Consider the following 14,571-nt stretch of genomic DNA (forward strand, 5'->3'; position numbering starts at 1 on the left):
GGCTGTGAGCATCTGGAGCCTTTCCACCATGACCTACGCTGCCTTAGGCCATGCTTGTCTCAGACAACTTGGTTATCCTCAGCTACATAGCAAGCTCAAGGCCAGCACAGGCCACATGAGATCCTGTCTCAAGAATTAAATTTAGGGGCTGGAGAAATGACTCAGTGGTTAAGAGCACTGGCTACTCTTCCAGAGGACCCAGGTTCAATTCCTAGCACCCACATAACAGCTCACAACTCTCTGTAGCTCTAGTTCCAGGGTCCAACACCCTCACACAGATATACATGCAAGCAAAACACTAATGTATATAAAATAAATCATTAAAAATTTTTAAAAAATTGCACGGTGGTGGTGGCACACACCTTTAATCCCAGCACTCGGGAGGCAGAGGCAGGTGGATCTCTGTGAGTTCGAGGCCAGCCTGGTCTACAAAGTGAGTTCCAGGAAAGGCACAAAGCTACACAGAGAAACCCTGTTTCGGGGGGAAAAAAAAAAATTTAAATTAGCCGGGTGATGGTGGCACACGCCTTTAGTCCCAGCACTAGGGAGGCAGAGCCAGGTGATCTCTGTGATTTTAAGAGATCTTCAGCCTGGTCTACAGAGCAAGATCCAAGACAGGCACCAAAACTACACAAAGAAACCCTGGCTCGGAAAAAAATTTTTTTAAAATAAATTTAGATATACATATACTATATATGTAAACTGTAATATATCACCCTGTGTATCCTTTACTTCCTATTAGACTTAAGCTGAGTTTTTTAAAACAACTATTTTCCAGATTAAACCATTTTGTTTGTAAAAGTACAGACATGACCAGTATAAACTTGTAGAGACATCACAATAAGGAGGCCTTAAGCATTTTTTCAGAATAGATATTTATTACAAAAATTATACAAGTCGAATTAATAAAAGTTATTATGAAATTTAAAAATAACTTGTATTCTCCCTCCAAGAAAGCATATTCTGCCTTTTACGGCTCTGATTGGCAGTGTGTTCTGACAGTACAGAGAACTGCTCTCCAACATTCCCCACAACTAAAATGTAGGTATGTGACAGAAGCCAGAGTCACTATAGTAAAGTTTTTTTCATAAAACAAGTTCATTGTGAAGCTAGACACTAATACCGAATAAGAATTTTTTGAAACAAAAGTGGTTTATTTTGTCATTTTTTCATTATGTTTTATCTTCAAAACATTTCAAAACCCAAACGGAAGACTCCTCCCACTACCTGTGAAGAGACATCATCGCGGACGCGGCGGTCGCCTCACTAACCACTGGTGTAGCACACCACAGCCACAACCAGCCGCGCTGTCACACGTCAGGAAGCCAGCTCAGCCCACAACCCGGAGAGGCAGGCGTGCGGCCCTGGGCATCTGGGCACTCCTTACAGAACCCAGGGCGCCCTAAGGAGCAGCTCCCGAGTGTCTCCATCCTAGCTGGCTCCCTCAGCTTCGGAGCACAGGCCTGGATAACACAGTAGCAGTCATTAGCAGTGACTTCACAGGTGCTGACACAGCTGCTTCCCACAGCAGGTAAAAAGGTTCCCTGTTAGTGACACTCAGGAAGGCAGCAACCACTCATCCTGACAAAATACAGTCCATTCTTCATCGGATGCACCGGTCGACACTGCCTTAAATGCTCCAAACAAGAGCAGGCCACTGGGCTGTAAATAACTTAGCCATACAAAAGTTCTATTATCTTTAATAAACAGCTATTTTCAATTACAGAAATAATTGAGTTACATAAATTACCACTTTAAGCCTCAGAGGCAAAACAACAGGGAATTTATGTTGATACATTTTAGGATAGTTTCCCACAGCCTTTTTTAAAAATTGTTAAAACATTGAAAGAAATGAAGGGTTCCTGATTTAAAATATGAGATGCAGCCAAGTAATCAGACTGCTTTTAATGGAAAGGGGGGTTACTTTTCCCTTAATCTTACCATTCAGGGACCTAGGATCAAATTCCTAAACCTCTACACACAAAGCAAAAAAAAACCCAGTGCCAGCCTTTCCCTCCACAGGTTCAGACGAGTCAAACTGCTCGAGAAACTGTAAGAGAAAACACCAGGGCTTGAAGGAGAACTGACACTTTTATTTTTTGGTATATTTTATAAAACACATCAATCGTATTTATAAACCAAGGGTAACTTCTCAAGATTGTGGAAAATGAGGCAAAGCATTCTACAGCCAGCTGTTTGGTGATTTTTTTCTCACCGTCACCTAGAATGTTCTAACTCCACTACTGTCAACAGGGGCACCCACCCTCTCACTGACCGCAGCTGATCCCGCACTGGACCTGGGACAGCAGGGCAGTCTAGAGGAGAACTCCAGGGTGAGGCACACTGACCAAGCCCTCGGCCTTCTACAGAAGCAGGGGTGTCCGCTCTCCGGCCGGCTGTTCCTTCTGAAAGAGCTCTTTGATCTGAGTGAATCGGCCATACAGCCTCTCTCTCAGCGGAGGGATGTGGTGGCTGGGGTCCAGAATGTTAGTCACTCTGCGTTCTCTCTCCTGCTTCCACAGCTTGTAGGGATGGGGTGGGAAAGGTGGCAGGCCCCTCTCTCTTCGAATCTGCAGTGAAATTCCACTGACAGCCAGCATCCCCCACACGGCCAGGACGAGGAAGTCTAAAGGAAAGAAGTACCTTTGTACTCGTGGAGACAGTGTCTCAATCTATAGCTCAGACTACTTAAACTTTGGTAATCCTCCTGCCTTGCCCTCTTGAATACCAAGATTATAGACATGAGCCACCAAGTCCAGATATTTTTATTTAAAAAAAAAACAAAAAACCAACTGTAGTCAGGTGGTAGCACACACCTTTAATCCCAGCACTCGGGAGGCAGAGGCAGGGGAATCTCTGTGAGTTCAAGGCCAGCCTGGTCTATAAAGTGAGTTCCAGGACAGCCAGGGCTACACAGAGAAACCCTTTCTCAACCCCTCCCCCGTGTGCGCAGATTCATGTGTGTGGAAGCCTGAGTAGGCAGCAGGTGTCTGTCTCTATTGCTTGGCACCGTATTGTCTGGACAGCTCTCCCATAAACCTCATCCAACAGAGCAAGCCCCACCCACTGGAGTTAACACATGCACACTCATGCTTGGCTTCTACCTGGGTTCCAGGTACCTGAACTCAGGTCCTCAGGGTACAGAGCAAGCACGTCACCCACTGAGCCATCTCCCTGGTCCCGAGTCCTCTTTTTTTTCTTCCCTCACCCCTTTTATTCCTTTTTCTTTCTTTTTGTTTTGTTTTGTTTTGTTTTTCAAGACAGGGTCTCTCTGTGTAGCTTTGTGCCTTTCCTGGAACTCACTTGGTAGCCCAGGCTGGCCTCGAACTCACAGAGATCTGCCTGGCTCTGCCTCCGGAGTGCTGGGATTAAAGGCGAGCACCTCCACTGCCCGGCTTCCTTTTTCTTTTTCATTTTGTTTTTAAGATGGAATTCTGTAGCCTGACTTGGAACTCACTATGAGCCTGTGTTAGCCTCAAATTCATGGCAATCCTGCTTCCATTACTGAATGCTGGGAGTGCAGCTGTGCACCAAGACACCTGCCTCTGATTGTTTAACTTCAATGTGCAACAGGCTAAAACCATGTCTTCCTTTCCAGTGTTGGACTTGTGTCCAAACATGTATTTCTGCACTTACAAGCAAGGCGTGAGGAGATACCACAGACTTCTACTACAGGCATCCAGAAAGTCAAAGCAAGTGGTGAAAAGTAGGCTGTCTTGCTCCCTGGAGCTCCAGCCTTACATGTGTGTGCAGTGCCCACAGCATGGCTGCCCCAGTCACTCTCCACATACACCAGTCCACTCCAGGGGGCGGGGTGGGGGCAGACTGCTCACACAGGGAACACAGGATGGCGTGAGATGATGCCCAGATTCCAATGAGCGTCCGGCAAAGATGTGGCTATGGGAACGCCATTGCCTATGCTGGATGCAGACTTTCCAGAGTGGCTACCTTGGGGTCACCCAAGCTCTTAAGACAATCTCTTGCCCAGGCTCTGTAATTAAGCCCAACTCACTGGGTCTCCACGGGGAACTCTGGTGGAACCAACCTTGTAGTGGAGAACTTAGAAGGACAGGGGTAGATACCTCCACCCCCAGGGAAAAAATTCTCTGAACACAAGGTCTCCACTGCTGACCTCTCATCCAAAGGGAAGATCTGGATTGTCGCTAAGTAGAGGCAAAGATTTGCCCTAAAAACTCCTAACAGTCCCAGCTGTGCCATTCCTAAGTCCCCAGTTCTAAGACACGCTTTTCCTGAAATCAACAAAGTTTGAAAACTCTGTAAACGTGTAGTGCACCATTTGTATCCTTTAAAAGGTAACAAAGGCCACCGTGTGTTGGGGTTCATACCTGTCATCATCTCTGGAAGGCTTGAGACAGGGTGATCACTGGGAGTTTGAGGCTAGCCTCGGCTACAGAGTAAGACCCTGTCTCAAAGACAACTTAAGATAGAAAGTCAGTAATGGACAAAATCGTCTAATTAAGGCAACTACATGATCACTAATTGAAAATAAACGGAATCTTCATTAAGGAAACGAAAGAATACATTTTAAATTAAATAAGGATACCATTCTCATTCCTCATCTGCCCCCACCCATGGCTGTCACAGCTTCCCTATCTGAGAATGGGCAGGTGTGCCCAGCTAACAAAGTCTGCTTGGATGTTTAGAAAGAGACATCTGAATCCTCTGCCTATTGGCAGAGCACTCTCATGGCATCTGTACTGTGTTTCATCTTTCAGCCCCAGGTGATGCCTACGTGCTCCTGGTAGGGTGGGTTAGTCGGCACGCCTATTCGAACATCACTCTGATTTCGGGATTCAAGACTCTTACCGTTAGTCTGGAAGGGCACTCTGATGAAAGCCCCTCGGAAACCCGTGTTGAGAGCTCTCCTGAGGACGTTCAGAGTGATGTAGGAGAGGCTTGTGGGCACGTAACTGTCAACAGCCAACACCACGGAGTAGGAGCCCACAACTCCACAAGCCAGGATGTTCAGCTGTGGAAGAGCAGAGGAGACAGGTGTCACCCACACAGCAAGACCGGCCTCAGTTCTCACCACCGCCGCCTGGTGTTATGGAAAGGACCCAAGTCCTAGCAATGACAAGGGCTAGTGAAAAACAAGGTTAGAACCACATGTAATGTCCAGAAGGGGTTTCATTCTTGGAGAATTCCGACAGTGTTATTTTTATCAAATTCGTTCCTGTCCCCTAACTCCTCCTGGTTCCTCCCATCCCCCACAGTAGGTTCTTACCACACTGGGCTATCAAAATAGGGCTGGCGCAGTGGCTCAGAGCACTTGCTGCTCTTGCAGGGGACCTGGCACTCAAGTGGATGTTCAGATAGATCTGACAGCTCTTCTAGTGTCTATGGGCACCAGGCATGACTAGGTAAAAAGTTAAACACTGTACAATGATACAGCCCATGACCCCATTCCGTAGATTCTGCTACATGGTGACTGGCCCTCCGGGTCTGTGCAGAACACTTTGATGTCTGAACCATGGCAAAACTGTCTAACAGTGTCCTTAGAATGTAGCTCTGCCACCAAGCAACGCACAGCTAGACTGTAGAAAACAATCTTCCCTTCCCCAAAGAACTTCCACAATAAAATCTAATCAAGGGACCCACTCTGCAGAGGCAGCTAAAGCTAAAGCCTCTTTGGGCTGCTGCAGTGGAGGAAGGTGGTTGGCTCTGCTCCGGGTGCTGGGAGGTACGGATACTCTGAGGGACAAGGGCTGCACAGATCCCAGACAGACAGATGATGAAGACGGCATACTTCCTGATTCTTTATCCTCTTACAGGAAACAGGCCAGTAGGCCTCTTTTACCTGACAGCCCCTCTGGCTGACCAGTCCAGGCTAGTCAGGTCCATTAAAGCTGGTCCAGAACACGCTTACTTGGCGTCTGGCCTATCAGCTCCCTTTCTTTGTTTAAGTGGACCAGTCCAGAGTCAGAGGAGGGAGCCCACTCCAGGCCACCAGAAACAGTTCGCAGTCCCAGCCCTTGGGGGTTGAGATGAGTTCAGTTTCCCTTCCACAATGGTGTGATGTCTGTGTGTGTATGGGGTGTGTGTTCCCTCCACATTGGTGTGGTATCTGTGTATGGGGAGGGGTCCCCTCCATACTGGTATGGTGTGTGTGTGTTTGAGGTGTGTGTCCTCTCTGTACTAGTATGGTGTCTGTATGTGGGGGCAGGGGGGTTGTCCCCTCCACATTGGTGTGGTGTCTCTGTGTGTAAGGTGTGTGTATGGGCTGTGTATGGGTTTGTATGCCAGCACTTTAGCTTTTAATAAAACTTGCTAAGAGTGTGACTTCTTTCCTGCCTTTTAATTCTTTAATCGGTGGAGAAAGCAAACCTGACTTGAGACCCCTACATAACCACTCTGTTTGAAGAAAAATAAGGACAAACACACATGATAATCACAGAACTTCCTCAGCCCAGATAACCACAAACCCCTCCCTAGCAAATACAACACAAAAAGGATTCAATGAGTGATTCCCTGCAGGCTGGAAGGGTGTGTTAATGAGTGAAGCCAACTGTACTGAACACTTACTATTCTTAGGCAGCCCATGAAGATGACGGGAATGAGCAGAGCTATGCAAGAGAACGACACCCAAAAGACTCCATCATCACGAAAAACTTTTAGATTTCCTGGAAAAGCAGAGCAATCAAGAATAAACAAGATGTTCACAAGTTAAATTTCACTGTCTTAGTGTCTGTCCACAAACACAAGGCTTAAAGTGCCAGCCAGGGAAGGTGCTGGCAGCTGGCACACTGGTTTTCTTTAACGGTCAGTGTAATCGACACACACCCTGTGCCTGTTGGTTGGTTTGTGGACAGGGTCTCTCTGTGTAACAGTTCTGGCTGTCCTGGAACTCTCTCTGTAGACCAGGCTGGCCTTGAACTCAGAGATCCGCCACCTGCCTCTGCCTCCCCGGTGCTGTGATTAAAGGTGTGTGCAGCCTCACCCAGCTAACTTAATCCCTTTTTAAGGGCATGCTCTAGAAAGTGGAGGGGACCTAGAGGATGATGTGAAAAGACTGCCATACACAGCCCCTGCCCTCTTCCTCAGCCCTGTGGCTCGGGTCTGATTCCTACCCCCAAAGTGGGAAGACTAGATTATACTGTGTGAAGGCTCCTTGTCTCTCCTCCAGCTCCAAGCTTTCATAATCTTCTGTAATGGGGGGATCCCCACAGACAACATTCAAAGTCAAGATTTGAACCACTAAACCAATTCCTGCTCATGAAGAGCTCCAGGACAGGCTGGCATGGGCCACCAGGGTGCCCCATGCACTTTGGCTGCTATAATCCAGTGGACAACACACCTTGGGTGACCTAGAGCTACAGGGGTCCTCTTCTTCAGACTAGGTTAAAAATCTGCATGTGGTGACAGACACCTGTACTCCCAGACACTTGGGAGGCCGAGGCAGGTGTGGTGGTGCACTCAGGAGGCAGAGGTAGGAGAATCTCTGTGAATTCAAGGCCAGTGTGGTCTACACAATGAGTCCCAAGCTAGTCAGAACTACATAGTGAGATCCTGTCCCTAAAGGGAAAAAAAAGTAAATAATTTTTAAAAATTGGGTCCTCTGCAAGAGCAGCCAGTGCTACAAACTGCTGAACTCTCTCTCCAGCCCCCATCAGATTTTTATAACTGATGGAAATAAATAACTCAGAACAAGAACTTCAAGTAGAAGGAACCCTGCAGAACCAGCCTAGAGCTGCCTGAGGAGCACTTGGAGGTGGAAACGGCAAAGGGCAGGAGTAGAGACGGGTCAAGAGAACACTGGTCACAGCACCAGGTTTCAAGCTCAGTGCCCATCACAGCAGCACCTTCGTCATCTGTGAGACATACTGGCATCGCCTTAGGACTCAAGTTAGACTCTGAGGATTTAAAATGTTCAAAAGGTTACTGGCTTACACCTGTAATCTCAGGTCAGGTCAGGAAACAGAAACAAAAGGATTGGCATGAGTTGAAGCCAGCCTGGACTGCAAAGGAAGACCTTGTATCAAAATAAATTAAATTGAAAGAAAATTTAAAAATAAAATAAAAATAAAACTTCTGTTCTGCCCTACGAGCTCCGTTACCTACCTTACCTGTAACAGAAGTCCACAGAAAGCCATCCCTGAGGACCTTCTAAGATCCCCTAGGAAGGTCCTCTGAGAAAAGGACTCTTAATCTGAGCTGACCCTCTCTAAAAGTGCCAGGCCATCAGTGCAAGTATCATGGCTCTTCAGAAGGCAGAGATAAGCAACACACTCCAGAATCCTGATTCCTAACCAGCTTCAGCGCGCGCACACACACACACACACACACACACACACACACACACACACACACCGCCAGCATGAGAGTCATTGTCTCCTACCCAGAGGAGTGAAGAAAGTCCCAGAAGAGACGAGGAAGCCCAGCACGAGTCCAACGCACAGCATGCAGAGCATGAGGGTCCCAAATCGCCACCATGAGGCCACCAGGAAGATCCCACCGACGCTGCCGACTACAGCCGTGAGGACCAGACGAACTGCACATGGGAGAAGGCGCAGGTAGATGGATCAGTGAGCTTCAACCTCAACTGCGGCCTGCATGTCCTTAAAGACACTGTCACCCCAGGGCTGGGGACAGACCAGCTTGGTCAGGAAGAATCTTAAATGTGGGGGGGGGGGGGGGGGCGTGACTGGGGAGGCTGAGGATGTGGCTCAGTGGGTGGAGTGTTTCCTGGCATGAAGCTCTGGGTTCCATCCCCAGCACTAATCTGAAGGATCAGAACTTCATGGTATCCTCTGCTATGCAGTGAGTTCTGGGCCAGCTTGAGTCACATCAGACACAGTCTCAAGAAATAATGAAGCTGAGAAGAGGAGAATGTTTGAGGTATTTTCCCCCCAGTGGGGAATGTGTGCTATTTTGGGCCTTACTGTGTAGCCCAGGCTGGCCTTAAACTCATGCTGACCCTTCTGCCTCTGCCTCACACCTATTGGAGTAACAGGTACATACCACCCACCCAGGTTTTCCGTTTCTGTGGCCCTGGGATCTTAACTGGCCAGGCAAAAGCTTTATTGGTGAACCACTCCTGGCTTGTACCTCTTCTTTGTTTTTGTTTGTTTGATTTTTGTTGGTTTGTTTTTTCTGAGACAAAGGTTTTCTGTATAGGCCCGGCTGTCCTAGAACTCGCTCTGTAGACCGGGCTGGACTGGAGCTCAGACATCCCACTGCCTCTGCCTCCTGAATGCTGGAATTAAAGCTGTGCACCATTACTTCCCTAGCTTGTTTTTGTTTTTTGAGACATGGTTTCACTATGTAGCATAGGCTACTCTCAGATATTTAATCCTCCTGCCTCAGCTTCCTGAGTGCTGGGATTACAGGCGTGTGCCCTGGAGCTACCTCTTTGTTGTACCCAGGAGAGCAAGCCGGGATGTGGAGGTGGAGTGCTGTTCCAGGCACAGGTTGCCCCTCATCTCACACTTGATGCATATGACACACAGCCCCGGTTAAAGAGGGGGAGGCACAGTGGGTGCAAACCCAGCAGCTTCCTGTCTGCACATCCAGCTAAACCGTCATCTAGACTCACCGTCGTACTCCAGGGGCGTCAGCCTGGTGATGAGGATGTAAAAGAAGAACCCCAGGAAGATGAAGCCAATGAAGAATAATTCTAGGAGGAACCATCAGGAAATGGGAAACAAGTGAAAACATATGTCAGGCATCTGCACAGCACAATGGAGCCATCTAATCTACAAGTCTGTGCGCAATCATCTAGAACTCATACACCAGGGCCGTTCCCAGAGTTATCGGGAAGGCAGGGGAACATTAAAAGTCAGTAGTAACAGTTTTATGTAGCAGGATTCTTGAATATATTCTTGAATGGTCTTATCAATAAAATCAAACCTGAGGCCAGTTATTGGAGTGAACACTGGAAGATCAGAGCCAGAACAAGCCACAGCTACCTCACCTCGCCAGTTCCAAAGCTGGTCCTGTTTCCTCAGACTGGAAGCCTCTGTGTCCTCATATCCGAATGGCTCTCAGCTGAACTGTGCTGCTCAAAACCTAAAAGCTTAACCAGCCAAATGCTTAACCAGGCCAAAATGCTTCTAGTTCCTGGTCCTCACACCTTATGTATCTTTCTGCCTTCTACCATCACTCCCTGGGATTAAAGGCTCACTTTCTGGGATTAAAGGCATTGAGTCACCATGCTTGGCTGTATCCTTAAACACATGGATTTCTGCCTATCTCTGCCTCCCAAGTGCTGGGATTAAAGGCGTGTGCTACCACTGCCTATCCTCTATGTTTAAAATTGTGGCTGTTCTCTCTCTGACCCCAGATAAGTTTACTAGGGTGCACAATATTTTGGGGAACACAATACCACCACAGTTTTATTATTAAATGGATAATGTTCTAGGCTGCAACATCAGACACTAGCTGCATTGGCCTGTGTTGTGCCTCTTACATAATTTAATGGTTATTTGCTAATTTCATAGTTCATTGACCATGTTTCTCTCTTCTTTGAGAGTCTTCTTTATGTAGCCCAAGCTAGCCTCGGAGTAGCAGAATGAGGGTCTATGTGGGAAACGGTACCTGTTTTCCAGAATCTGTGTCCAAAGAAACAAACGAAGAGCCCAAGCAGGGCAAGCAGAGTGAAGAACACTTTGGTGGGTACTCTTCCTTAAAAATATGTAAATAGATAAATAAAAATTAGTGGGCCAATGCATCTTCATTAATCAATAAGCAAAGCAGGATAGAAAGGAAGATGAACTGGTTTGAGAATCGTTAACTCCACACAAGATCATTGCTCTTAAAAATATCCTTGTTCCCCTAAGGAGTTAATCTGTGCAGGTGATTACGCCCAACCCCTGCTTTTTATAACAAGGAGAACCAGATAGCGCATGCTCCTGGTGCCCACAGTGTTTCTTTAGGAAGGGTATGGCACCAGACAGCGCATGCTCCTGGCGCCCACGGTGTTTCTTTAGGAAGGGTATGGCACCAGACAGTGCATGCTCCTGGCGCCCACGGTGTTTCTTTAGGAAGGGTATGGCACCAGACAGCGCATGCTCCTGGCGCCCACGGTGTTTCTTTAGGAAGGGTATGGCAGAACATGTGCCTACGACAAGTCTGTGTGGTCAACAAATAAACTGCAGGGAGAAAAGTGGGGCGACTCAGTCAAAGAAAATTCCTCAGCTACAACCTGACTCAGCCACTGTGGTGATGCATGCCTGTCACCCCAGCCCCAGAGGCTGAGACAGGAGGATCACTGCATATTCAAGGCCAACTGTGCTACAGTCAGAGTGAGGCCTGTCTCAGAAACACTGAACGCTGGGGGCGGGAGAGACAGCTCATTGGGTAAGAGCATTTGTCGCTTTTACAGAGGATGCAGATCCATTCCCAGCACCCACATGGTGGCTCACCACCGGCTGTAACCCCAGCTCCACAGGATCCAATGCCCTCTTCTGGCCTCTGCTGGCACTGTACTCACAGAGTGCAAAGACCACGTGCAAGCAAAACATCCACACACATAAAGGTAAATAAATTGCCCTGATGTTTTAAAAAAGATAGCCCTTATCAAGAGAAAACACTGCTCACCAAATTCACCTTCCTTGGAAACCCTTCAAAAAGAGCATGAGGAAATGATCCTTGTATAAGAACAGATGCAAAACACCTACACACTCTGAAAAATTTACAAGTTGGCCACAAATTCAAATATATCAATTGCTCCAGAGTGTCCAATGGAGAGCTACAGATGAAAGGTATAAGGCCAGACTGTGAATCACAGCAGATCCACAGGACAATTCCACAAAAGATAAAAATGCACATTCTGCTTCAGAACGTGTGTGGGTGACTGTCACCAAAACCATGGAGCTGGGTGGAGAGTTCTGCCTGGTTTTTCTTCGCATTAAAAACCTGGGGGCGAAGAAGACAGCTTAGCTGGTGAAATGCCTTCCAAGCCCGAGGATGTGAGTTCAGGTCCACACCCACATAACAAGTGGATGTGGCAGTGAATGCCTCCCTGTTGTTGGGGAGGTGGAGAAGAGGATCCCTGGAGCTTGCTGGCCACACTAGAGAGCTCCAGGTCTGTGAAAGACTCTGTCTCAAAAGATGACATTGAGAGTGACACAGGAGGACATCCAACACCAACCTCCGGCCTCCACACGCACACACATGTACACACACATGTACACACACATGTACACACACATATGCACACACACATGAACACTGTCTTAGTTACTGTTCTATTGCTGTGAAGAGACATGACCACAGCAACTTTTAAAATAAAGCACTTAATTGGGGGCTTCCTTACAGTTTCAGAGGGTGAGTCCAGGAGCATCGTATCATGGTGGAAGCATGGAAGCAGGCAGGCCTGACTGGAGCAGGAGCTGAGAGCTTACATCTCACCGATAAGCTGGAAGCAGAGAGAGTGGGACTGGGCCCGGTATGGGCTTTTGAAACCTCAGTGCCTAGTAACACACCTCCTCCAACAAGGCCACACCTCCTAATCCTTCCCAAAACAGTTCCACCAACTGGGGACCAAACATTCAAATATATGAGCCTATGGTGGCCGTTCTCATTCAAACCACCACCATCACACACACACACATACACACACTCACACACACTCACACACACACTCACACACACTCACTCACACACACTCACTCACACACACTCACACACACACTCACACACACTTACACACACACTCACACACACACACTCACTCTCACATACACTCACACACACACTCACACACACTCACACACACACACACACACACACACACACACACACACAGTAGTTTCTAGTAAGTAGCAAGTAAGATCACCAAGATAATGGGGTTGCCCAAGATTACACAGAGAGTTACCCATTGTTCCTGACATGGGAGAGAAGCTCTCCTTTATCACAGACCCAGATATAAGGGTAAGGGAAGAATTGCTCACATTAACCTGGGGGTGGGGAAACCATCTTAAGAATCTAAGCCAGGTATGGTGACAGACCCTGTAATCCAAGCACTGGGGAGGTGGCCGAAGGGAGCCAGGTGGTGAAAGGTCATCCTCAGTACAGAGCAAGTCTGAGTGACCTCAGAACACACAAAACACCCACCAGAAACATTGTATTTAATTTCCCACGGACAGTATAAATATTTGCTCTCCTAGATAAGATTTTTTTTCTTTGATCCGAAAGTTTTTTTTATAGTAAAGTGTCCTCAAACTCAGAGCTCCGTCTGCCTCTGCCTCCTAAGCACTGGATTAAAGGCGTGTGCCACCGCTGCCTGGCATGTGAAACTTTTTTTAAAGTTAAAAAAAAAAAAAAAACCTACCAATTTACTTAACTGAAAATTTAAAAACTAGAATCTAGATATAACAGTGGCAGTGTGGACAAAGAGTGACTAGAACAAGTCAGAAAGACCAAAGCTTACCTTCAGCCATCAGTGACCAGAGGCTCTGACCCACAAGCCAAGGCCTGTAGGAACAAGCAAGGTGGATACACCCTCCCTGCTGTGTGCCCTGGAAGAACCTGTTCCGTGTTAAACTTGAACTAACATCCCCAAGAGTCTCCACTTGGGCTTGAAGGACAACTGGGCATGGAGAGGGCGGGTCTGGGGACCTACCAGCAGGGGCTCAAGGGAGAAGGCTGGAGGAACCCTAATGGGCAAGCTCACACTGTCTCTCAAAGATCTTGAGCAGGGGTGGCTGTGTTTGAGTCAGGTGACTGTCTTTGTGCGACCACATGAGTCAGGTTCTGGAACCCTCTCCTGGGCCCTCTGTGCACATCCTTGCAAAGTTAGTCTCAACAAGGTCTCTAAAACTCTGATGAGCAAGAACTAGCCTCCCTGTTACCTGACTGCATTAAATGTCTAACAGGATCCCCGTCCTCCACCCACCCTCAAAGTGACATCGATCACCTTGGCGCTCTTCAGCAAGAATCCTGACACTGCACTTCATACCGAATCCCACCCCAACATCACCCCTCAGTGACCCTCCTTCCACCAAATCCCCTGCTACCTGATTATCAATCCCACCCACTGGCGCTGTCTTTAGAGCTAAGCCCTCCACCTCACTGCAGTGACATCATCCTATTGTAAGAAGCCCCCTTCCTTCAAATAGTCTTCCTCACAACTTTCCAAGAGTCACTGGGGGCAGGATGTCAGCTCCATGGCAGAGCTGCCGTGCTTGGCCGGCATGCACAAGGCCCTACGTTTAACCCTCAGCACTACAGAATAAATTGCCGAGAAAGGAAATGGTTGAGACAAGGGTCTCATGAAGCCCAGGCTGGCCTCAAATTTTCTATGTAGCTAAGAATGACCTCAAACAACTGATCTTCTAGCCTCTACCTCCCATGTGCTGGGAACACGGGTCTAAGTGTTTTTAACAGTGGATACAACTCTAGCAGAGGGAAGGAGCCTTAACCGCTGGCTCTACCACCACCAACGACTCTTTAGAGGGAAGCCCTGTAAGAGCTACTGGACTTTCTCCCACCCTGTCCTGTTTGCCCTCACTGGCATCAATGACCCCCATGCTTCGAAGCCAGTGGTCACTTTTCAACAGGGCTTCTCCTCAGCTCTAAGGCAGTTGGCCACATTTGCTCTTGACATGCTTT

At 47.8% G+C, this 14,571-nt stretch overlaps 1 protein-coding gene across 3 annotated transcripts in view; it reads right to left on the reverse strand.

Moving 5' to 3' along the window:
- Tm7sf3 (transmembrane 7 superfamily member 3) overlaps positions 1-14,571 on the reverse strand; it is a 43,035-nt gene that overhangs the window by 5,044 nt on the left and 23,420 nt on the right. The window contains exons 7-12 of one of the 3 annotated variants that reach the window (XM_059256364.1): positions 10,555-10,641; positions 9,554-9,634; positions 8,357-8,509; positions 6,544-6,641; positions 4,828-4,990; positions 1,685-2,626 (exon numbers count right to left, since the gene is read on the reverse strand). In XM_059256364.1, coding sequence (XP_059112347.1) covers positions 2,364-2,626; positions 4,828-4,990; positions 6,544-6,641; positions 8,357-8,509; positions 9,554-9,634; positions 10,555-10,641 — 845 coding nt within the window. In that variant the 3' untranslated portion in view covers positions 1,685-2,363. Of the gene's footprint in view, positions 1-1,684; positions 2,627-4,827; positions 4,991-6,543; positions 6,642-8,356; positions 8,510-9,553; positions 9,635-10,554; positions 10,642-14,571 lie in introns of those variants that run through there. The other 2 variants (XM_059256366.1, XM_059256365.1) reach the window with 2 other exon arrangements.

Source organism: Peromyscus eremicus, chromosome 3, assembly GCF_949786415.1.
Source record: "Peromyscus eremicus chromosome 3, PerEre_H2_v1, whole genome shotgun sequence".
In the NCBI taxonomy this organism is placed as follows: Eukaryota; Metazoa; Chordata; class Mammalia; order Rodentia; family Cricetidae; genus Peromyscus; species Peromyscus eremicus.